Source organism: Lissotriton helveticus, chromosome 9 (genome assembly GCF_964261635.1).
Source record: "Lissotriton helveticus chromosome 9, aLisHel1.1, whole genome shotgun sequence".
Classification (NCBI taxonomy): domain Eukaryota; kingdom Metazoa; phylum Chordata; class Amphibia; order Caudata; family Salamandridae; genus Lissotriton; species Lissotriton helveticus.
Window position 1 is genome coordinate 887,342,457 of NC_136070.1, and position 24,683 is coordinate 887,367,139.

Below are 24,683 nucleotides of genomic sequence, written 5' to 3' on the forward strand. Positions count from 1 at the left end.
AGGTATTTAGTGTTGAGTTAGAGATGGGTAGAGTAAGAGAGAGTCATTGGTAGAGGAAGAGAGAGAGGATATGAAGCAGAAAAGAAAGGAAAGGAGAGAGGAAGTCTACTGACTGTCATGATCCCATGATCAGGTGCTCCTTTGAAGAGGGATCTGGAAGTTGCCCACTAAGTCTATGCCTTGAAAAGGCTCTGATCACTGTTTCAGGCAATGATCCTTATGTGAGCCCTTAGAGAACTAGAGTTTTAATTCTTAAGCTAACTACTCAGTATTTAAAGACACAGGGTAGTCTACCTCCTCTTCTTCAGATGACAGCAACGTAAGAGTTGTACTTCTGTTCTGGTCTAGATGTCTCTTGGTCAAACCTTCAACTAGTAGAGCACTAATGTTCAACTCCATTACAGGAGGGGGCATTTTCATGGCTCACAGTGGTACTTGAGGGTACGAGTGGGGGTGACCTAACCAGGTAATTTTGGGGAGATTCCAATCTTGCTCAGGTTTCAGAGTATCATTATGCTGAAAGTTCAATGTGGTTTATTGTTGACAAGCATTAGAATGTTGGTGTTTGATTGGTTACTTAAGTTTTGTGTTTTTGTGTAGCACCTACAAGTTCTGTGGGTATCATGTGATTCACAAAGCAAGCCTGAAAATGCATAAACATTAGACTCAATATCAAAAAATAAGTAAAGTCACAAAAAAGCAACATCCCTAAGATGTAAAAATGTATAAGTTTAGATATTGCAGTTTCACAAGAATGGAAGACAAACGGGAGGGGTTAGTGCAGATGAAGGTGGAAATAGAATCCTACATTTTGGAAATAATAAGAACTGCTATAGGGCGCTGGGATACAATGCAATTACGACAGTTAGGTCTGTCAAAAATAAGATGACAAATTGGCACGACAAATGTCTTTTGATGGATTTGGAATATAGATACCTGACAGGATGTTGTTTGTGACATTTGATCTGGAGAACCCAAACACCTGTATTAGGAAGGTTTTGGTTTGAGAGCTTCTGAGTTCTTTCTATCTACCAGGTTTGCTAATCTGTATGAGCATTCACAAATGCTAATAGGAATGTCAGATCTGATCTTGAGTAACAATTTTTCTTGTATCATGGACAGTGATTCCAGGAATCACAAGGCACTGCTATGGAGTCCAGCTTTGCCACCTTTTATGCCAACCTTTGTATGGACTGGTTTGAGAGAGTGCATGCATGGGCCCCGGTGGCTTCAGAATGAACTGAATATGTCCATTTTTGGGGACACTACATAGAAAATATCATAGTTATATTGGCAGGGTCTCTCTCCTTGATGAAGAGCTCTCTTGAGTATCTAAACAGTAACAACTGGAATGTCTGATTCACCTTCAATTGCCACAAGACCAGGATTAACTTTCTAGATGATAGGTTTCACATTTCAGACAATATGATTCAGAGCAGTAGCCCCATTGTCACCCATACCCCCAGGCAGGAACAAGAGTTCTTCTAACTGGCTGCCTCAACAACCGAAAGGTTTTTACACCTGCACCATGTGTACTATGTGTCCTTAGGGCATGAATATAATGACTACCTTCATGTACAATACATCCTTTAATCACAAGATCAATGCTTTTATCAATTAGCAAATGACATTTGTGGTTTACACCATAGTATGCAGTTGTGGTAAGGTATATATTGGCAGTACCATGAGGGAGCTTAGACAAAGGATATCAGAACCTGTTAGGGAAAAATATATGTGACAGAGATGTTAAATCACCTTTTAAGTTTCATGGTGTCGATGTGGTGCCTGCTGATGTTCGAGGTGGGGATAGAGAACGGACTTTTGTTCAACGTTAAGACAAATGGATATTGCGTCTAGGCACAGTGGAACTAGGGCTCAATAAGGAACGTGAGTTTTACCATTTTCTGTGAATGTTTGCAGGGTATGGATGCAAAGGAAAATTTGAGATGACATTTTCATTGCTTCTTAGTTCTAATTTGCACCCTGTATTTTGAAATACCTTACAAGGCATGGCACTGTTTATAAATAGAGCTGGTTGCCCGGACCTACTGAGGTCCAAGGAAATAGGGAGTGCCATTGGTTTTCATGTTGCTTTCCATATGGTTCCATTAAGCTGACCTTTAGACTGATTTTGGTATTCCCATACGGTTGGCTCTTTTTCTGTTATTAGCTGCTTTGCGGATCGCTTCAAATTATTGCGATGATGTTTATTATTTTAAGATGTCCCAAACTTTTACACTTTTTAGATCGTCGAATTTTGGTGTGAGTACACTGCTGTACTTCCCTTTTTGTTCATTTTGAAATATTCTTTTTATTTTGGTATTGGTTATTTTGATACTCCTCTAAGTTTGATGTGTTTTTTGTTGTTAGTCTATTGAAGGATCACTTTTAGTCCTTCAGGTGTACTTTTTAGTATTATAAGATGGCCGACACCTTTATTCCATTCAGATCATCCAAGTGTGGCGGATCACTATCTGAAATTCAATATAAGTGCATGATGTTCCTTTTTTTAAACTTTTTTTATTATTGTGCTGGTTTTTAGTATGTATTTGCTTACCTAGTACTGAGTTTGTGTTCTGGGTACAGATTCAGTCTTGGCTCACTCATGTTGAGATATGTGGGCTTTACCTCTATAAGATGGCCAACGTCGAATTTTGTTTTTATCAATATTTAATATTTACTGGTCATTTTGGATTTTGGGTGTATAAGCAGATGGTGTAAGCTTTGGTTCTACCATTTTATGACAGACTTATAACATGTATGTCATAATATGTAAGTTATACCACTGTAAGATTGCTGACTGTAATTTCTCTAATTATCATCATCTATTGGCTATCTTGACTCGAACTTGCATGCTGACAGTAAACAAGCTGTTTGAACCGGTTTCACTCTCAAATGAAGTCCATATGAGTTCTGTGCTGGATTGTGGATCAATATTAGAGGCCTTTTGATCTTTAGGGAGGATAGACCCGTTTATATCATTGGACATTTACCTCTTTAGGATGGCTGACACCTTTCCATATTTCGATTAGATCCCTCTCTCAAACAGGCACAGCTAGAAATATTTCACTTTTCACGCTCTGTCAGTATTTATAGAGTGCCATATTGACAGCATAGATCTGCTCTGATACATGCGTCTACTTAATTGCGGTCTTTTGGGTTGAAACATTCGGAGATAAGAGATTCAGCCAGTTTTTTTGTTAGACTATTTGGAATACGTATCAGTTTGGTTTTCTACCCTGAGTTAGAGGTTTTTGCCTTGGGCTCTTAATGTTACTGCTGGCAACTAAAGCAGCGAAGGGTTTGCTTTGAGCAGGTACATCTGGCTTTTGTGGTTAGAGCATGTAGCTCCGGTATTGTGTTTAGAACCAATTGTTTCTTGCCTTTACTATGTCTCCAAGTAAATGTTTTTTCTTGTGGTCCCTAACTAAAGCTTAAGTGTAAGTACTGTTGTGTTTGGGTTATTGCTTGCGAAGGGTAAGTGCCATTATTTAAGATTTTCTGAAGAAGCGGAGTGCTCACACTTGATTTCTGGGGCAAGAGCATTTAACATGAATTGCCGAAATTGTTTTTGGAACAAGTCATTGTTTTGGCTAAACTTTGTTTCCGAGTAAATGCCATTAGTTGTTGTTTACTTATCAAAATATTTGGGATCACAAGCGTGACTATTGTCATGTTTGAATTATTTCTGGAATGGGAGTGTTCCACTATTTACAATTATCCTCAGAAGAAATGTTACATGAGGTTCATTTAGAGAGATTGCACTTGCTCTAGGAGGATAATCTATTCCCTTTGTTTTGGCGCTTTTGGATTTTTTTTTGAGTTTAAGAAGTTTTTATTGAGTTTTCAAGGACAAAATATACAAAGCAAATAACATAATGATGTAATATAAATCTAATATTGGAGAGAAAAAGGAAGAAAAAGAAGAGGAGAAAGAAGAGAAAAAGAAAAGATGGAAAAAGAAAAAAAAGAGAAGGAAAAGTCTAAGATAGTATATGAGAAGAATATAGAGAAAAGAAGAAGAAAACTAGTGTACGAGAGTACGAGTAGAGAGATATGATGTAAAATGTAGCCAAAGAAGATCAGATTTAATTTTTGGGAGAAAGGGAAAGGGAGGAAACATTAGCAATTCTGTGCTCATCACAAATAAAATTCCACCAAGTTAATGAAGACATTTTAGAGTAGTCTTTCTAGGATGACACAATAACTTTAAAGGCTAATGCAATAAAAAGGTCAAATAACATGGAAACAGAAGATGAGTCAGCAATATCTGGTGAAGAAGAACATAGCAAAACATTACTGAACGATAGTGTAAGATCACACTTAAAAATTGTCATGGAAATAGTCCAAACAGATTTCCAAAAAGATGAAACATTTGAACACTCATAAAGTAGATGTTTCAATGTGCCCATATCTTTAGAACATGACCAGCATAACGGAGAAGAGAGTGGCGAAAATTTAGAAATACAAACAGGAGTAATAACAGCTCTATTATAAATAAAATATAAAGATTGGGTTATTCGAGCACCAGCAGAAACTTTAAATAACTTAGACCACAATTTATCCCAAGTCGTAACAGAAAAAGAAACGGACAAATCATTTTCCCACGCAATTTCAATAGGGGATTTGGGTCTTTCAGTAACATTTGATAACAAAAACTTATATACAAGAACAGCTTTAGATCTATCTGTTGGAAATAAAAGATATAAAGGAGTGGTAGGGGTAAGGGATGGTGAATCAACAGGAAGGTCAATAGTGGTTAATTGTGATTGTAAGGCATAACAAATGATGGTATATTCATTGATGCAAGAATCAGGTAATTGGTATTGAACTTGTAGTGTATGAAAGGGAATATCAGAATTTTGGTGAAATAATTGATGCACAAAAATAATTCCCTTTTCCTTCCAGTATTTGTAATAGAATGATTTACCTTTATATTTAAGAAATGTTCTATACCATATTGTGGAGGATAAAAAACATTGAAATAGAGTGAAACCATTAGAAAATGTGTTATATAATAGATTCTGGGAGTATTTTAAAATAGGATTATTGGACATGAAAGTGCTGTTGGACATAAAAATTACATTTTGAAAAGAAGTCTTTTAGTAAGGAGCGTTCAAAAATAATCCATCTGGGGATAGGGATATCAACAAAATCATAGGATAAATCAAAGCCTTGCTTAATCAAAAAAGCCGAATGATAGGCTTTAAAATTTGGAAAACGGACACCACCCTCATCCTTAGGACGAATACGCTTGTTAGGAGCAATTCGTAGATGTTTCTTGTTCCACAAAAACTTTATACAAGCGGAGTTAATTTGAGAAAAATAGGAAATGGGAATCCCAATAGGCAACATAGATAATGTGTAAAGAACATGAGGAACAATCATCATTTTAATAGTATCAGATCTACCCCCATCAGGAAAGGTGCAGGGGGGACCAAGTGAGAAGAAAGGATTGGATTTTAATAAGTAACGCATGAAACGTGTATCTAATTGTGGCAGGTAGAGATGAAGAAAACCAAATACCAAGGTATTTAATTTTGGAAGGACACCAAGCAAAATTAGTATCATTAAACATGAATTGGTAGCATAAGAAATTCAGAGATAAAACTTCTGTTTTTGAAAGGTTAAGTTTGTAACCAGAAATACTGGAGTATAATCGAACTTCATCCAATAAATGTGGGAGGGAGACAGTGAGTTTGACATATAAATCAATATATCATCTGCATAAGCAGATATTTTAGTTTCTATAGAATTGTAATTAAAGCCAGCAATCTGTGAGTTAATACGGATATGCTCCAAGAAAGGTTCTAGGCATAAGACAAATAATAAAGGGGATAACGGACATCTCTGCCTTGTATCTCTGGATAGAGAAAAAAATTTGGAAAAATGATTATTAACAAAAATACTAGCTCGGGGACATGAATATAATAATTTAATATAATGAAAGAAGGCCCAAAGCCAAACCATTTGAGAGTTGTAAACATAAATTGCCAATTAATACGGTCAAAGGCCTTTTCGGCGTCCAAAGACAGGGCAGCAAGAGGAGATTTATATCTCTTGCCATATGAAATAATATTGGCAAACATTCGAGCATTATCTGATGCCAACCTACCTTTCACAAACCCAACTTGGTCAGTTTTAACCAATAAGGGAATAATAGTTTCAAGTCGAGATGCAAGAATTTTGGCAACAATTTTGCATTCATAATTTATTAATGATATAGGGCGGTCATTTTTACAATAGGAGTGGTCTTTATCTGGTTTAGAAATTATAATGATTAAGGCATCCATAAAAGAGCCGGACGCTTTGGCATCCGCAATAAAGGAATTAAAAATGCCAAAAGTTTGGGAACAAAAATGGAGGTAAAGGTGGTATAGAATTCAACAGATAGACCATCAGGTCCTGGAGTTTTTGACTTTTTTAAAGATTTAATTGCAGTAGTTACCTCTTCAGAGGTGATCTCTTTCTCTAATGCATTAAATTCAAGGTGGAGAAGGAAGACCTGACAAAAAGGTGGGAAACGTATCATCAGAATAGAGACATCTATAGTATTTATGAAAAACTGCAGCAATATCTTCATCTGATGAGACCAGTTTTTTGGTAGATTAATTGAGAATGGGACCAATATTTTTACGTTCAGATTTAATTTTCAAATAATTGGCTAACATTTTACCCGCTTTAATTTGACCGCCATGATATTTAGATTAAATTTTAAGCAGAATATTACAGGCTATAATTGTTGCTAATTTGTTGAGATCGGATTTTGCCTTAATCAATGCATAAAGGGTGGCAGGTGATTTAGATGTAAAATATGTATGTTCTAATTCTTTAAGATGGTGTGATTGATCTTTATAAAGCACTAAAAGCACTAAAAGAGGCCTTGAAAGCATCCCAAGTGTTAGGTACAGAGGTGTCCAATGGGTTATTGAAACCAAAAAATATATTAATAAAAGTGGTTGCTTCTTTGATAAAAACAGTATCTGATAATACAAAAGTATTACGTTTCCAACGACTAAATTGAGGGGAGGTAAGTGAAAGGTCTAGTACAGCATGAACGGGTGCATGGTCAGAAATAAAAATGGAGCCAATTTCTGAAGTTTGAATAGAGGGGAGCAGGGATTTACTGACTAAAATATAATCAATTCTAGAGCGAGTATGATGAACATTAGAGAAAAAAGTATATTCAAGCAAATCAGGGTTACAAGTTTTACAAACATCACAAAATGAACGAGAGGCAATGGCTGATTGAAATCCTTTGTGAGATCTATCTGGGTTAAATTTGAATTTAAACAATCTGTCAGAAAAGGAGTCCAACCATTGGTTAAAATCACCAGCAACAATAATGTTAGGACAATCAACTGAGGAAAGTAGAATTTTTATGTTATTCCAGAATTTATGGGCTGGTTTAACAGGACCATAAATATTTAGCAAAATTAAAGTTTTATTTTGGACAGCAATCTGAGCCATTACCCAACGTCCTTCATCATCATTTTGTGTAGATAGAATTTCTACTGATAATGATTTATGAAACAATATAGCAACACCCCCCTTTTTGTTGGATGCAGGAGAATAAACAACTTGACCCACCCATTGTCTTTTCAACTTAAGTGATTCAGCCTCAGTACAATGGGTTTCCTGAAGAGAAGAGATCTGAGAATCAAGTTTGGATAAATGAGACAATACCTTTTGTCTTTTGACTGGATTCCCAAGACCACAAACATTCCACGTGACAAACTTACACATAATGGAGGAATGGGAGGGTAAGACACAGATGGAGTTGAAACACGTCAGGAATACCACTACAAGAAAAAACACACCTCATAAGAAATGTATAAACGGAAAGTGTCACTGAAAGACATAGAATACAAATATACTCAAGCATGTGATGATACAAATACATTCTGATCATAAAACAAAAACAATAAATGAAGAGAGAGCAGAAAGGAAAGAAAAAGAGAAGAAAAGAAAGAAAGAGAAGTAGAAAATCGTCAAACAGATCAAAGGATATCATCCAGATCTGCGAGAAGAAGGGAGAACGAAATGAAAGGGACATAGTGAGGGCATAGGACATGAGCCATAGTATCAGGTAGAGGAAAATGGGGAGACAGAAAACCTCATACGTGAAGGTAGACGGTAAAGCATCAGAAAAATACTAAGTATGCAGGCTATTTGAAAGCAACTTAACAATCTTGACACATAAAGAAAGGAAAAGTCAAGGATTAGTGTCCATGCCATGAGATGTCAGGGTATTGAGGAATAGTTTAAGTTTTTCCGGATCATCAAAAGAACGTGACCGACCATTATGTGTAATTTTGCAAAAACAAGGATGGAGAATTCCATATTGGATGTTCAGGTGTCGCATTTGAGGTCGGCGTTTGTTGCATTTGAAAAATCTTGAGATATGTAGATATTGTGGCCCGACCAAATAAGACGACGTTTGAGTCTAACAGCTTTCAAGACTTGCATCAATTCGGTGAATTCCAGAAAGAGCATTATGATTCCACGAGGTTTAGTAGCATTAGGATGGAGACGTCCCAGACGATGTGCTCTTTGTATATTAAGAGGAGTGGAAGATGTCTGGAGATCCAAAAGTTCTGGGAGGAATTTTTGCAAGAAAGAAACTATGTCGGACCCTTCAATATTCTCCGGAAGACCATAAAGGCGTAGGTTATTCCTACGATTATGATTTTAAAGGTCCTAAGTGTGAATTTTTAACTTATGAATCTCCATCTCTCCTCAATCTGTTTTAATCGTTCATTAGTAGTGGCCATAAAGGGCTGTAGACCATGCACCTCGTCCAATATAGAGTCCAAAACTGGATACTGCGAGGAGAGTATAGGAGATGGTGGATCATTTTTGTGTCGTTTTAGTTTCGTACCAGTTGAAGAAGATCTAGCACTGTGTAGATCGCTAGCCATGTCAATGACTAAACGAAAATCACCTTATGGAGATGAAGAAAAACTTTTAAGAAAATGTCTCAGCGAAAGCACCTTGTTCCAAATTAAGTCAATGAGGTCACAGCAATGAATAATTCCAAATATGAAAAAAATATAAAAAGACTCAAACAGTCCTGCATAAAATAGTAGGAAGTAGGTAGTTAAAATCGCAAAAGAAAAATTCTACTTTGTTTAAAGGAGGCCTTCAGCATTGAGGAAATGAAGATGAAGTAACACAATCTCCACAACTCAAAATGGCGACCGTATATAGTACTTATGAGGAAATGGTGGCATCATACAAAAGACTGGCACCACATAGGAGGATAGGTGGGAAGAGAAGACAGTCAAGCATTTCAGTTTCAACTGACAGGTTCACTAAATTAATCTTGTTGTCGGAATGAATGACCTTTCAACCCTAATCCATTAATTGTGGTTTATGAAAACAATTACTCACTTGGAGATGAAGGAGTAACTATAATTGTGCTCTTAAAAAGCAGTAGAGAAGTGCAGAGATTGCAAAACATGTTAATGCTGGCAAAAAGGTGAGAGGCACATTAAGAAAAAAGCCAATTGCCAGAGGTATATAGTATTAAAATACCTGCATGCAATAAAGTCCTTGGGGAAAACTTCAACCTATATGTAGCATTCCTTGATGAGAAATCCAGGAGACATAAGCCGCCACACTGAGGAAAATGCAAGCGCCGCGCTGTGCACAAAATGGCGGGTGCCCGCGATTTAATTAAGGAAAAACACCGCCGCGGCAAGAAGGGTCAAACAGGGCAACGGGGAGCAGCGAAACTACCTCCAAACTGCTCACCGCAACTTCATATCTGCATAACACCGGTCGAAGCACACGGGACCAGGCGTACGAGGCTCTCTCCCCGCACCGCATTCCCGCGACAAAGCGGAGCTCAGGGAATAGCCGCCATGTCGCAATGGCGCTCAAGCCACGCCCCACTTTTGAATTTTCAATAATGCTATCTGTCACCATTTTATAGTAAGTGTGAATTAGGCAATCACCTCTTGTTCGTAAAAAATATTTTCTTTTTCTTTTTATTTTTTCTTGACTCTTTGCTTTACATTACAGATAGGTGCACTTAAGCGTGCTGCCTGAAACATGGTATTTGGAATGCTTCGGTAGCAGTTTTGAATTTGGTGCACATGGAAACCATCAAGTTTTGCCCACAGATACAAACGTTTTTGTAAGCTGTTTACTAGTCCCCCTGATATGGGGTATATGGACAAATACTGATATTTTTAAATGAAAGCTGCTTTTGGGATATTTGTTTGCCTTTTTTCAAGAGATTTTTTAATAAATCTGATATTTAAATCAATGTGAGATCGCATTTGGTTGATTCTCTTCACTTTTTTTCTGAAACAAGTGTGTACATTGTGCACTTAAAATGACTTGGGGACGACATTAACATATAATATGGGGTTAAACATTTGCCTCGGCCCATGTATTTCAATGTTATAGATATTAGAGACTTAGTAATCATAACTTTGAACATGATTACATATGCACCTTACTTATAATTTGAAATATAAATAAGCGTGTATTGTATATTTGTGGATTTACACGTATACTGCTCTCCATTTGGTGTTTTTTATGTTTTATATGCGTTACATGCTGTTTTTGTATTGTTCAAGATGTTTTGTATAAGTATTCGTAACATTGAATATTTTGTTGTTATTTTGTTTGTCTGCTTAAAAGTCTATGTCATGTGTATTTTTTAACAGCCCAGAAGAAGTCCTTATGTTAAGGGACGAAACGCGTTGGCTGTGTCTCTGTTTGTTTTTTCTCTATGGAAGCAAGAAATAAAGAATGTAAACTAAGAATTTACGCGGTTCATGATGCTTTAGATCTGTATGACAGATATATGCGATCAGTCAGATTTCTGACCCATTTTGGGTATTGCACCCAATGTGACTGAACTTTTTATGATTTATATATTGTTTTGGGAACTTGTTCTTAGTTGAGTGCTTCTCCACCTATTCTTAAAACTTTCTGTTTTTGGGGCATTTTAGACGGTTGGCCCTGTGAGTTACCATTTCTTCTTTAGGAACTATACAGTGTGCAACAACTATATACCACAACCGTTCTAGTTGTGTTTTTTAAAATATTTTATTAGTATCAGGAGCCTTAGTTGATTTTTTAAAATTTCTTTGCCTTGGTGCATATAGAATTTTCGAGTTTAAGTCTCTTGTCGATAGGAAATCTAAGGAATTTAAAGCATACAAGAATAGGTGGTTTGACATGGAGTATGTAGAGATAATCATGCCATGGTTGAGTTAGACTGCTAGAGTAGGTAGGAGAAGTAATTAGGAACACTGTTTTAAGGAGATCCTATTTTAGATGATGAGGATCATCAAGGTCTGGATGTTTTTGAGTCACTTATCAAAGAGTGATAAATCATCAGGAGAGAAGTAATTCACGTATGTCATCTGCATTTTCACATTGCTAAGTGCTGGAGTTACAAAATAAGCAAATCATTTTGCAATTCTTTACTTTTCATCTGGGTTAGACAATATCATGATTGGGTTCCCACATTTGTGTTTCCTAATTACTAGTCAACCTTTAGCAACAACTTTCAGCCCTCAGAGATTCACAGCAAATGCTGTGCAATTCCAAACTAGCCTTTTGATACTTACCCAGTCATTCAATAACCCATATCAGTCAGACCAATCTAACCACCCTTTCTTTTCTTTTTGCACTCACTGAATTATGCACAAAAGATCTAGTGCACTGATTCAGCTCAATCTAATTTACTGCATTAGACAAAGCACATTTTATTTTGCACTACTTGATGTTAGTTTGTTGTGATAGGAAGGCTGTAGTGGCACTTTGGCTGATAGAAGGTGTCAGATGAGGACAGCTGAGGTACCCAAATCACGGACACCCTTCAGTTTTACTTAGGCTGATGGGTGGGGAAACAACAGCATAGGATGGGATTTAATGACAGGAAGGTGAAGTGAATGGAAGAGGTGAGATTTGCACAGGTAAAGGCAATTGAATAATATAATGACTGAATAGGCTAACTGACGTGGAATGTGCTGAAGGGTATGGAGATGGGGAAGTGTAGGAAGGAATATGGTGTTCTTCGTAAAAAATCACAGTGGTCTTCCTCATGAAAATGAAGTTCAGTGGTTATCTATATGGAAGACTAAAACAGAGGGGTCTCTCATGTGTTCAGCTCTCAAATGAGAAATCGAGTGGAAGAGAATAAAGAGAATGTGGCATTTTCTCCTGTTTTAACCTAAACATGGATGCTCCTTAAAAGTAGAGAATCTTAATGGGATCTACTGCTGTACTAGAAGCAATTGCTACAGGAAAGAGGCAACATCTGGGTCCCCATGGGTCACTCCTATTGCAGCGGAATTGTAGGCTTAGATATCCCCCTTCCCTTGCAGTATCTCCCAGCCTACAATGGAGCCAGCACAGCACATTGTTGTTGGCCCACTCTGAATTTCTGTTCGTCTTTCAACAAAGAACACTCAAAGCAGGAGTATAAAACAAAAACTATAAATATTCCTATTCATCAGGAACATTGTTTGATTTCCTTGCCCGGCACCACGAGCCCCAAACAGGAAAATCTAATGACGGTCGTCTGCCTTATGTAGAGTGGGGTGACCCTCACTATAAATTGGCTGCCTAGTGACAGCCAGCATGTCAGTTCAAGGGTTTGCAGCAGCAGCACCAGCTAAGGCTTCACCAGCACAAATCCTGTGGTTCCTCCACCTGTAAAAGGGGCAGGGGAACCTATAGTTTGGTGGTATGTGTGAACCCCTAGTTAATGAAGGTCAACCTTATACATCAAACTCTAAATGATCACCTGCGTCTTGATAGGTAAGCCGTAAAGATGCAGCAAAGAATGCCTAATTACCTTGTTTTTTCTCATGTTTCATGTCATGTGACCAGTCATTGGCTCCACCTATTTTAAATAGTCTTTTATCCACAATGCCAATTACTCACACTTCATCTATTTATGGCCTTAATTACGAGTGGCCTGATAACTATGGTGGAACCAGTAGCAGGGGTTACTAACCCCATCAGAATTTTTAACTACTTTTTAATTTTTAATCCTGCAGCTAAGTGGTGTTTTTCTTGGAGAATGTACCTGATAGAAGCAGGAGAAGTCCTTGAGTGAAATACTGGGGTGAAATGGGTAAGGAACATTTATAACGAAACTTTTAGCACGCAGGGAATCACAACGCGGTCGTTACAACAACCGTGTTGTGATTCCGCATACCATTACTCCGCAAGTCGGAACAACGACTTGCGGAGGGGGGGTAGATGTTGGATTTAAAATCCAACACCTTCCCTAGTGTCTGCACAGACTGGAGTTGGAATAGTAAATTATACTCTTCCAACATCCAGCACCCCCCCCCCCTCTGAAAGTCGTTGTTCCGACTTGCAGAGTAATGGTATGCAGAATCACAACACAGTCATTGTAACGGCCGCGTTGTGATTCCCTGCATACTAAAAGACTACGGAATAAGGAGGCATATTTGGTGAAATGTGATGGAGGTGGCACGGTAAATCCTATTCCTGGATATTATTCTCCAAAAAGATGTAATCCTGTTCACCAGGGATTGTTCTAAGCCATTTGTAATTATGGCCCAAGTGTCCACATTAATGATACTACTATTTAAAATTATTGGGAACCGGGCAAATGCCTAGAAAGCTGTCCTAAGAACGTCTGCATCAAATAAACAAAAATAAGAGGGATTATCAGTTTTTGTAGAATTGATTATTATAAAATATACTAAAAATGTTTCTGGGTTAATATCTATACAGCAGAAAACCTACACCTGGACAGCACAAATAAATGGGAAAAATAAAGTTACTTTTCTTGGAGATTTTCTAAAGTAAAAAGCTGGATTCTGCATGTTTAGTATTTACATACGAACGAAAGACTACTTGAAATATGTATTCAATTAGGTATCTAGTACAAGAGCACGAGCCACTCTATCTCAATGATTTTTCTGTTCTAAACAGTGAAAATATTTATAGAAAATGTTGCTGGTTAAAATGTTTTATTTAGAGGCATATGTAACCAAAACAATTTGCACAAATTGGAGTGATTAACTTAGCAATGAATGAGCATTTACAAATAAAATAAGAAAGAAGAAATTTGAATTCTAGGAAACTTGTTACACATATTTATATATGACTGAAGATTATTCGTAGAAAGCAATGTATCTAGTGACATGAAACGTAGCTTATCTGATGAATGTATTTTGACGCACCTTTACCATCTGCCTGAAAAACACAGCTGATTAACCATATTTAAAAATAAGTTACATTTGTGAATTTACTTTTAGGACTTTTTCGTGAAACAAATCACAAAAATACCATTTAACATAATAAAACAAATATCTACCTTGTTCGCAGCAATGCGAAAAATAAACAACATCTGTTATGCAATTTAAGATTACATAATTTAATTATTCATTATCCGTGAGGAAGAATAACTAAAACAAGTGAAGTTAAACAATAACGTTAGATGCGAAAATCGGGAAAATGTTAATGAAAGGTTTCTACACTTTCTTCATTTCAGGGTATCGATGTCTACCCCTTGCTGACGACGGTCCTGAGGGATGACAGTCAATTTGCAAATCCAGATCAATTTATCCCTGAACGATTCCTTGACGAAAGCGGTGGCTTTAAGAAAAGAGATGCCTTCATGCCTTTCTCAGCAGGTACGTTGTCAATGAAGTCCCACCAGATAGAAAGGCAGTAGCACAGCAATCTGGCACAACATAACCCCTCTCCCTCAACAGATCTCATCCTCAAGAGAATGTCTTAACAGAATGCCCGGAACATTATTAATAAGCTAACACAGAGTCAAAACCACTACTGATTCAACACATATTTTGATTCTATTTTAGGTGAATCAATTACTTTGTCAAAATCTGCCAGGACCTCATGCCAGTAGGATCTATATGATCATAATTGTATTTTGCATTGTAAGCTATTGAATTTCACCACTAATATAAAATAAATAAACAGTCAACTGTCAGTTAAACTATATTAACCCCTTCCGCGCTAATGACAAAGCCAGCTCGTCATGGGCGTTACCTGCGCTACGCGGATGACGAGCTGGCTTTGTCATAAACAGCGCATTTTTGAAATTCCAGCGCACAGCGGTAAATCGCGGTAGCGCGGAAGCGGTTAAGATTTCGTACCATTGTTTAACAAATGCCTTACTCTCTTTACAAAGCACAGGAATCAAATATACGTACTTCTTAGTATATGCTGTGCAAAACCGAGGGGCATATTACCAACAACTAGCGAAAATTATCGCTAAATATGCTTAGCGACAAATATTTTATCGCTGCCTATTGCTGGATATGTTAGCGGAGAAAACATGCTATTAGCAACGTTTTTCTCCATTGTGCTAAAATATCCATCAGAATAGAGAGATATTCACGCATTAGCGACAAAATGCTCTTAGCCATGTTATCCACCTCCCATTGGATAACATGGATAAAAACTGGTCTGAGCAGGCGTTGGTTTTTGGCGATAGCGGGAATATTTCCATCGCTACGCAGCCTTGCTAATAGGCGATAGCGACGTTAGCGACTGCTTTCAGTCACTAACAGGTTGGTTACACCCACTTTGCATGTCATTAGCAATAAATATCGCTGACATGCAAAGCGGGCCCCAAACCGCTCGCTATCGTCTAAAAGCTGTTGCTAACATCAGTTAGCGACAGCTTGCTAATAGAGCGATAGAATTATCGCCGCTTGGCGGCTGAAAATGGCCGCTAAACCGGCGATAATTGCCTATCGCCACCCTTGGTAATATGCCCCCAAATTCTTAAGCAAAGGGAGAGAGGTGACAGTATTCTAACTAGGATGATACAGACAAAAAAAAAATATCTTAAAAAAATATAACTGATGAAAAAATATTCAGATCTGCAGGACTGGTTCATGGTTTTCAGTTGCAGGGGATCTCTACAGCCTCCAATCAGGTCCACAGCAAAATGTCCTTTGGCACTCACTCTTGGTCCCTTCTGCAGTAGCACCCAGCTCCCTCCATCCATAGGGCATTACCCCCAGGTCCCTCCGTCCTCTACACCTTCATTAACTAAATGAGATATTCCATCTCGCTTACAGAAAAAAAGAAGAAGGAATGCTGGACCTACCCTCCCCCTCCAGCCGGGAGTACATAAGCGTACAGGTCCCAGCATTCCCTCTGTTCTTTTTTTCTGTCATTCTGACAGGATGTTTGAAGTGTGAGGAGCGTGGGCGCTCCTGCCCTGGACTTACTTCTGGAGGGCTCTGTTCTCTCTGGTGGATTGTCTCTCCCTCATTGCCGGGCTTGGGGGGAGTGGCGCAGGCTGCTATGGACGCTTCTCCGGGCCGTGCGTTGGTGTTTGGACCGCGTGGGCTCAGCGTTTGCCCGATGGCCGCCCCTCCTGGTCTGCCGGGCTTACTGGGGGGCATGGCCTCCTTCGTGACTCCGGATTGGCTTGCCTTGCTGATGCCTTCCGGTTTTTCCGCTGCCTGTATTCCGTCTTGAGTCGGGTCAAGCACTTCTGTCCCGGCGGTTTTCTGAGGATTTAAAAACCGGGGCAGTGGGTGAGTACCGCATAGCGGTTTGCGTAATATTGTGGTGCTTGCTGTTTTGCCGAGTGTACTGTTCCTCGTGTGCCTGCTTCGTGATTGGAAAAAGTTCGAGAAAAAGGCGTCATAGGGAGAGGTCCTCTTCTCCGAGTGATTCTAGCTCTCCGTCTCCTGCCCGGTCCAGGCGCCGCGGTGGGGTGAGGATGCGCGCTTGAAGCGCTTGATCAGGGAGACCATTACGGAGATGGGTGACGGTGGGGCCCGCCGCAAAGGGCCGGCTCCGGATTCCTCTGTGTCTTCTGGCGATTAGGCTGCCTGGGCTGGGGATTCTGACCTGAAGGGGAAATACATTGACAAGGCCTGGCATCTTGAAACATGTAACGGAGAACATGGGATTCCCGGATGAGGCTGCTCCCAGTACCTCTAGGGGTCCTTTGTTGAGGCAATTCCAGAGTTCTGCCACAGTTGATGTCCCGGTGCATCCCTTCATTAAAGATGTCCTGAAGAGGGAGTGGGCTGATCCGGATCGCATTTTGGTTCCGTGATTTATGGCTTGCCTTTATCCCCTGCAGGAGATGGCTACGGAACTCCCGGATTCAATCCCCATTGACTCCTTTGTGGCTAGTTTGGTGGGTCGCACTTCATTGGCGGAGGATGCCGTGCTGAAGGATCCAGTGGATAAAAAGGCGGATGTTGCTCTCAGGAAGGTTTATTCTGGTTCCCACCTGGCCTTGAGGGCCGGTGTTTATGGGACTTATGTTTCGCAGTCTCTGCTGTCTGACATTAAGTCTCTCTATCAATCGATGGATGATGCCACTGACTGTTCCGGTCTTCTTGAACACATTGAGCGTCAGGTGGAGCTTCTGTCAGATGTCTCTTTTGACGTTGTGCGTGCGGCTGCACTGTCCAATGGGGCTTGTGTGGCGGCTCGTCGCAGTCTTGTAATTAAGGACTGGAAGACTGACTCTGCACAGAAAGCTTGTGCCTTGAGTTTGCCCTTCCAGGGTTCTATGCTGTTTGGGGGGGAGTTGGAGTCCAAATTGCATAAGCTGTTTAAGGAGAAGAAACACTCTTCTTCTTTTAAGGGTTCTTCTGCTGCTGCTGCTGTCCCTTCTAAGCATAAATCTTTCTTTTGTCCTTCCTATCGTAGGCAGTTTGGGAAGGGCCAGGGGAGGTTTGCGTCTGGCCGGGGTCGGGATCATAAGGCTAGGTCCCTCCTCCCGCTAAGCCACGCTCCTGACTCTTTGGCTGTGGTTACTGGGTTGTTGGTAGGAGGGCAGCTGCACTTCTTCCTGGATGCCTGGGTTCAGTCCTGTTCCGACGCCAGATTCTGGCATTCGGCCGACTCCCTGGCCTGCTTGCCATTCCAGGAGGGCTCATCTCTCTCAAGGGGATCTTCTTCTGAAGGGTGCCGTTCAGGAGGTTCCTCCTTTGAAGGTGGGGTCGGGCTTCTATTCCCTGATCTTTCTGGTACCCAAAATTACGGGGGGTTTCCGCCTGGTTCTGGATTTGAAGGTAATGAACCGATAGGTGTTGCGGGTTCCCTTTCATATGGAGACCTTGCAGAAGGTGATTCCTTTGGTGCTTCCAGGTCACTTCATGTGTACCCTGGATCTTCAGGACGCATATTACCATGTCCTGGTTCATCCTCGGTCCCGTCGCTTCCTGAGGTTTTGTGTTCAGGGGCGTCACTTTCAGTTCCGGGTTTTACCCTTCGGTCTTCGTTCTGCCCCAAGGGTCTTTACGAAGGTGGTGGCTCCCTTGGTCGCCTGGCTTCATCTTCAGGGGGTGATAGTGTATCCCTACCTAGACGATTGGTTGATCCATGCTCCCTCTCGGATCCTGTTGGAGGCCAGGGAGTTGGTGTGTTCTGCGTTGTGTCAGCACGGGTTTCTGATCAACTTGCCCAAGTGCCAGCTCACTCCGTCTCAAGACCTGGTGTTCATTGGGGCTCGGTTTCGCACGGATCTCAACTGTGTGTTCCTGCCCGATCCTTGGATTGTGACCGTGGTGTTCCTGGCTCGGCAGTTCCGGGTGGGGGTTCCTTTCCGGTGTGCCTTTGATTGCGTCCTATGGGTCTGATGGCAGCGACTGTCTTTACGGTGGCCTGGGTTCGTTTTCACCTGCACGCCCTGGGGGGTATCTTCTGTCCCACTGGAATCCGTTGTCCCGCGATTTGGAGTTTCTTCTGCCTGTGTCTCCTGTGATCCTCCCACCTCTTCTTTGGTGGTCGGCGCGGTTCCATCTGTCTCAGGGTCTCCCTTTGCAGCCTTCTCCTTTGCTGGTCTTGACGACGGATGCCAGCTCCTTGGGGTGGGGGGCGACATTGGGGTCCCGGGCCCTTCAGGGTCGTTGGTCCGTCTTGGAGAGTTGCCGGTCTTCCAACTGGAGGGAGTTGACGGCTGTGTCCCGTGCTGTGATGGGTTTTCGGGGCCTGTTGCTCGGCAGGAACATTCTGGTGAGGTCGGACAATATGGTGGCTGTGGCCTATCTCAATCATCAGGGTGGGGTCCATTCGGCCTCCCTGAACGCGGTGGTCATTCCCCTGGTCTGTTGGGCGGAGGGTCATCTGCTGTCTCTGATTGCGATTCATATCAGGGGAGTGGATAACTGTGCGGCAGATGTCCTGAGTCAATGCTTTCCGGGTACTCTGAAGTTGTCTCTCACCCGGGTTACATTTCGGCTTGTGTGTGGGAGGTTTGGGCATCCCTTTCTGGACCTCTTTGCTTCACGGCACAATGCGCAGCTTCCCCGCTTCTGATCCCGGTTTCTGCAGGAGGGTTGTTGGGGGGTGGATGCCCTGTCGGTTTCTTGGCCATCCCGCCTGCTCTATGCCTTTCCTCCTCTGGCACTGATTCCCCGGTCTCTGTCCCGCTTGTGTCTGGAAGATCGGGAGGTGGTTGTGGTTCTGCTCTTTCGGCCTCGGAGGTCGTGGTTTCCGACGGTTCGTCTTTTGGCAGTGCGGGGCCCTTGGTTTCTCCGCCTGTCCCCGTCTCCCCTGAGGTCCTCCCCATCCCTGTCTCTTTTCCGGTTGCGGCTGTCGGTGCGGAGGTTGAGAGGCAGGGGTGGTGGCGGTGAGGTTTCCCGGAACATTTAGCGGTGGCTCTTCAGGGATCCCGTCGGCCTTCTACCCTCAGGTCTTATGATCGGCATTGGGGTAACTTCAGTCGTTGGTGTTCGGCATTGAGGCTTTCCCCTTTGCACTGTTCTTTGCAGTCTTTGCTTCAGTTTTTGTGGGAAGGTTTCGAGAAAGGTTGGGCTGTATCCACTTTGCGTTCTCAGTGGGCCGCTGTTTGGGCTTTTCGTTCTCCGTGGAGTATCCTTTCGGATGTTGAGGACTTGGTTTCTCGTCTGCTCCGCAGCTTTTCTCCTTCTCGTCCCGAGTCCCGGCCTTCCTTTCCCCTGTGGGATTTGCCCTTGGTCCTTCGGGCTTTGATTGGTCCTCCTTTTGAGCCTTTGTCGGAGGTGGACTTGAAGTTCATTACCTTGAAAGTTGTGTTTCTGGTGGCCATCACCTCTGCTCGTCGCCTTGGCGAGTTGGGGACCTTGATGGCGTGTGAGCCTTTCTTGTCCTTTTTGGAGGGTGGGGTGGTGCTTCGCCTTGATTCGTCCTTCGTGCCTAAGGTCGCTTCTCAGTTTCACAGGTGCCAGGAGTTGTTCTTGCCTACGTTGGGCTCTGTTCTGGATTCCCCTGGTGGTCCCTGTTGGTCCTTGTTGGATGTGTGCAGTGCTTTGCGCGTTTATCTTGAGCGCACGGCGGCCTTTCGTGTGACTGATTCCCTTTTTGTAACCTTTGGGGCTGCTTCCCGTGGGCGTAGGTCTTCCTCTGTGTCTATAGGTTGCTGGCTGAAGCAGGTCATTTCCTTGGCCTACTCTCTTTCTGGGTCCCCTCCTCCGGTGGGATTCAGGGTCGTTCTACGAGGGGGGTGGCGGCCTCTTGGGCTGAGGTCTGGGGTGTCCCTCTCTCTGAGATTTGTAGTGCGGCCACTTGGGCTTCTTCCAATACTTTCATCAGGCATTACCGCCTTCTCAATTTGCTGGGTGATGAGGGCGGTTTTGCTTTGGGGGTGTTAGGTTGTGTTCGCCCATGATATCTGTTTTCTCAATAAATCTCTGGGTTTCCTTGCTGTCCTGGTGGTTTGTTGTGTTATTTCTTTTGGGATGAATGGCGGGGTTTGCTTTGGTATTTCTCATTTAGTTCATGAAGTTGTCGAGGACGGAGGGACCTGGGGGTAATGCCCTATTACTAACCGGTAATCTTCATTACTCCGGGTCCCGTAGTCCTCAACACCTCCATGGGTTCCCTCCCTCCCTCCCAAACTGCCGGCCTTCATCCTTGACTTGGTATTTCAGAGGGAATGCTGGGACCTGTACGCTTATGTACTCTCGGCGGGAGGGGGAGGGTAGGTCCAGCATTCCTTCTTCTTCTTTTTTTCTGTCAGCGAGATGGATTATCTCATTTAGTTAATGAAGGTGTCGAGGACTACGGGACCCGGAGTAATGAAGATTACCGGTAAGTAATAGGACATTCTTCACTCCACTAAGATAAAGCAGAAGTTTCACAAGGCACAGTAGATGAAGGATGTATGACGTTACAACGCGGTCTTTACACCGTGATACCATTACGACGCGGTCATCACAACGCAAGTCGTTACAAGGACTTGCGCTAGAGGCGCAGGATTTAGGAATAGTATGATTTACTATTCCAACTCCAGCCTACGTAGCAGTAGGGAAGGTGTTGGAATAGTAAATCATACTGTTCCTTGGTATATAGTGCCATCCAGCGCAAGTCGTTGTAACGACTTGCGTTGTGATGACCGCGTCATAATGGTATCGGGTGTAAAGACCGCGTTGCAATGGTTGTCTCCCGTTGAGGAAATGGTGGTGTTGCTATTGGTTTACTGGCCTTTTCACCTTCCTCTAACCCCGTGACCATCTTCACTCTACAGTCATAATTGATCAGTTCCAACAAGCAAGGAATCTCATCTGGTGTAATCCGGACAGATCTGCACTTATCTGTCAGTGACAAGCCTGGGCCCTTGGGGCAGCCAAGGCTTCAATGGAGACATGTGTCAGTCAAATCGAATTCTTGCAGCATACAGATGTCAGTCTTCTCTTCTGGTCTGGTCTGGTCAGCTCTTTTGATCAGAGATGTGTTGCAGCTGTTTTTAAAATGTCAACACAGCTGTGATTAGCAAACACTCCCTAGCAATTCAAACTAAAATTCGTACAGTTTCCCCATGTGTTTTTTTATCATACCGTGACCCAGTTCCTTTCTCAAAAAGGTGCATTGCTGTAAAAGTAGCCTTCCCCAAACTTCCCTCTAGCTTTCCCCAAAGTCAGCAAAATGTCAGTCCGCTCCTGCCACCAGATGATCAAAGAAAACTCCCATCTCTCCAGAATCTCCCCTGAACACCTTGGGGCATATCCACAAGCCCCTATCGCCACCAAAGTGATGTTGTGGTGGCGATAGTGGCCTCACCTTATTCATAAGGCAGCGTTAATCCACTGTACGTGGCTTAACGCTGCCTTGTGAATAGGCCCCCTTTCACGCTGTGTTTAGCGTGAAAGGGGTGTGCAGAGGGTGTTGTGGTGGGTGTTTCACCGCAACACCCATTGATATTTACGCTGCTCCCTATTCACAAGGCAGTGTAAATAGGAGCTAACGCCAAACTTAAGACCAGGAAAACCCTGGTCTTAAGTTGGCAATAGGAGGAAAAATGCTTTATTTGTCCTCGTTTTTTTCATTTTCCATGGGTTGTTTATGTACAGGAAGGTGCCCCAAAGCAGTTCCGGATGCACTCAACCTGCTGTTGTAAATTATACAGTTTATTAACTTCTGGCAACCAACAATTTAATCCCGGTTTTTAAATTAACAATGTCGACGCGTTTCAAAGTTCTAGCTTCTTTTTCAAAGGCAATTGATGAAAAGTCCCCCAGAGTGCTCTGCATGTTTTAAATATAGTACCTGCCCTTCGTGGGCATTGCTTCGTGCAATCTCAATACAATGCATGCTGGAATCAGTAGTCCAATTTGGAGCTTTATTTTCAACCTTTGTAGGTTCAGTAGACGTTATATAATGCAGTTATTAGATTTCTTTCCCCTTGTAGGGCTCCAGGAATACTTGTTGATTAATTATGCCACAACAACCGTGCTGATACCGGTGCAGAAAGGTTCCCACCGCAGCCTCTCATTTTATAGCTGAGATGGTGCAATCCAGCGCAGCAGGGCAGCTGCGTAAATAGGTTATCATACACATGCCCCAAAGCAGTTCTGTATGCACTCAACCTGCTGTTGTAAACCATACGGTTTATTAACTTCTAGCAACCAACAATTTAGTCCCGGTTTTTAAATTAACTATGCCAATGCATTTTGAAGTTCTAGCTTCTTTTTCAAAGGCAACTGATGAAAAGTCTCCCAAGGCGCTCTGCATGCTTTAGTATAGTACCTGCCCTTCATGGGCGTTGCTCCGTGCAATCTCATTACAATGCATGCTGGAATCATTAGTCCAATTTTGAGCTTTATTTTCAACCTTTGTAGGTTCTGTAGACTTTATTAGATGTCTTTCCCTTTGTAGGGCTCCAGGAATACTTGCTGATTAATTATGCCAAAACAGCCGTGCTGAAACTGGTGCGGAAAGGTTCCCTCTGCATTCTCGAAATTGGACTAATGATTCCAGCATACATTGTAATGAGATTACATGCTCTTTTGGGTACCTGGTGCAGGCCCAACACAACGGCTCCTGTGGATAGGAACGAGGCGCGGGCGACCCACTTTCCTCTCCCAACACCCCACCCCTGAGAGCTTGGTTGTCCAAGCCTCCCCATCCCAGAGTGCATTCCAAACCGCAACCCCGGACAGGGAATCCAAGAGACTGGACAGTTGGGGAAGAAGATTTTCTCTTCCACCAGTTCAGGGCTGCGTTCTGTGAACACTGCATTCCTCTTGGGCCGTTATTTCCACTCTGTGTGGATACGGTGGCACAGCTGCTGCCTCAGTGTCCGGACGAGGCGCAGACAGTGCTCTTTCAGGCTATTGCTGAGGGGAGAGATTTAGCCAAGTTCACAATACGATGTGGCCTTTACACCGCCGACTCGCTGGGCAGGTCGATTTCCACGACAGTGGCACTCTACCACCACGCCTGGCTGAGGGCTACTGGCTTCTCGAGGGATGTCCAAAACACCCTGATGGACATGCCCTTTCATGGCATTCGCCTTTTTGGCAACTTGCGGGCTGCGGCCAAGTCCTTGGGCCTTTCGGCCACTTGCCCTCCTCCCCCTTCTGCTTTTTGTTCCTTTCGTCGCCATGGAAGGGGTGCCCCAACACTTCGCTTCAGAGCCACAGGCCGCAGCAATCTCAGCGTGGACTTGGGAGCTGCGAAGCCGGGTCAGGGGGCCAGCGGCTGGTCAGTCCACTTCCACCCCGGCCACCACTGCCCCAAAACCTTCCTAGGTCGGTCTTTCAGGCCCATCAAACACCAGTGGGAGGCAGGATTTGCCATCACCTCCCCCACTGACACACCATCTCTTTGAACAGTTGGGTTTTACAGATAGTCCGAAGGGGCTACTCCCTCCCCTTCAATACTACCCCTCCAGCCATGCCACCCCAGTACTACCGCATGTCGGGGGATCATTTAGCACTTCTTCAACAGGAAGTCGCGGCCCTCTTGGCCAAGGGGGCCATCGAGCGCATTCCTGCGCCATCAGTAGGACGTGGTTGTTATTCCCACTCCTTTCTGGTGCCCAAGAAGGACAAGGGCCTGCGTCTTATCTTGGACCTCAGGGACGTCAATTGCTTCCTCCAGAAGGAGAAGTTCAAGATGCTAACCCTGGCTCAGGTCTTCTCTGCCCTGGACCCTGGAGACTGGATTGTAGCGTTGGACCTGCAGGACGCATATTTCCACATTCCTGTCCTGCCCGCCCACAGGCGTTACCTGCAGTTTACGGTAGGTCATGAGCACTTTCAGTTTACCGTGTCCCCCCTGTGGCCTTACCTGCGCCCCTTGGGTGTTCATCAAAGTGATGGCGGTGGTCGCAGCTCATCTGCGCAGATCAGGGGTTCCAGTCTTCCCCTATCTCGACAACTGGCTGTTGAAGGCGGGCTCGCCCCAGATGGTCGTCTCCCACCTCCAGACAATGGCCGACCTACTACATTTGCTAGGGTTCTCCATCA

At 42.8% G+C, this 24,683-nt stretch overlaps 1 protein-coding gene across 1 annotated transcript in view; it reads left to right on the forward strand.

The window, feature by feature from the left end:
• LOC144781957 (cytochrome P450 2G1-like) overlaps nucleotides 1-24,683 on the forward strand; it is a 415,302-nt gene that overhangs the window by 383,743 nt on the left and 6,876 nt on the right. The window contains exon 8 of the mRNA XM_078661047.1: nucleotides 14,501-14,642. Within this exon, the coding sequence (XP_078517173.1) occupies nucleotides 14,501-14,642 (142 nt within the window). The remainder of the gene's footprint in view (nucleotides 1-14,500; nucleotides 14,643-24,683) is intronic.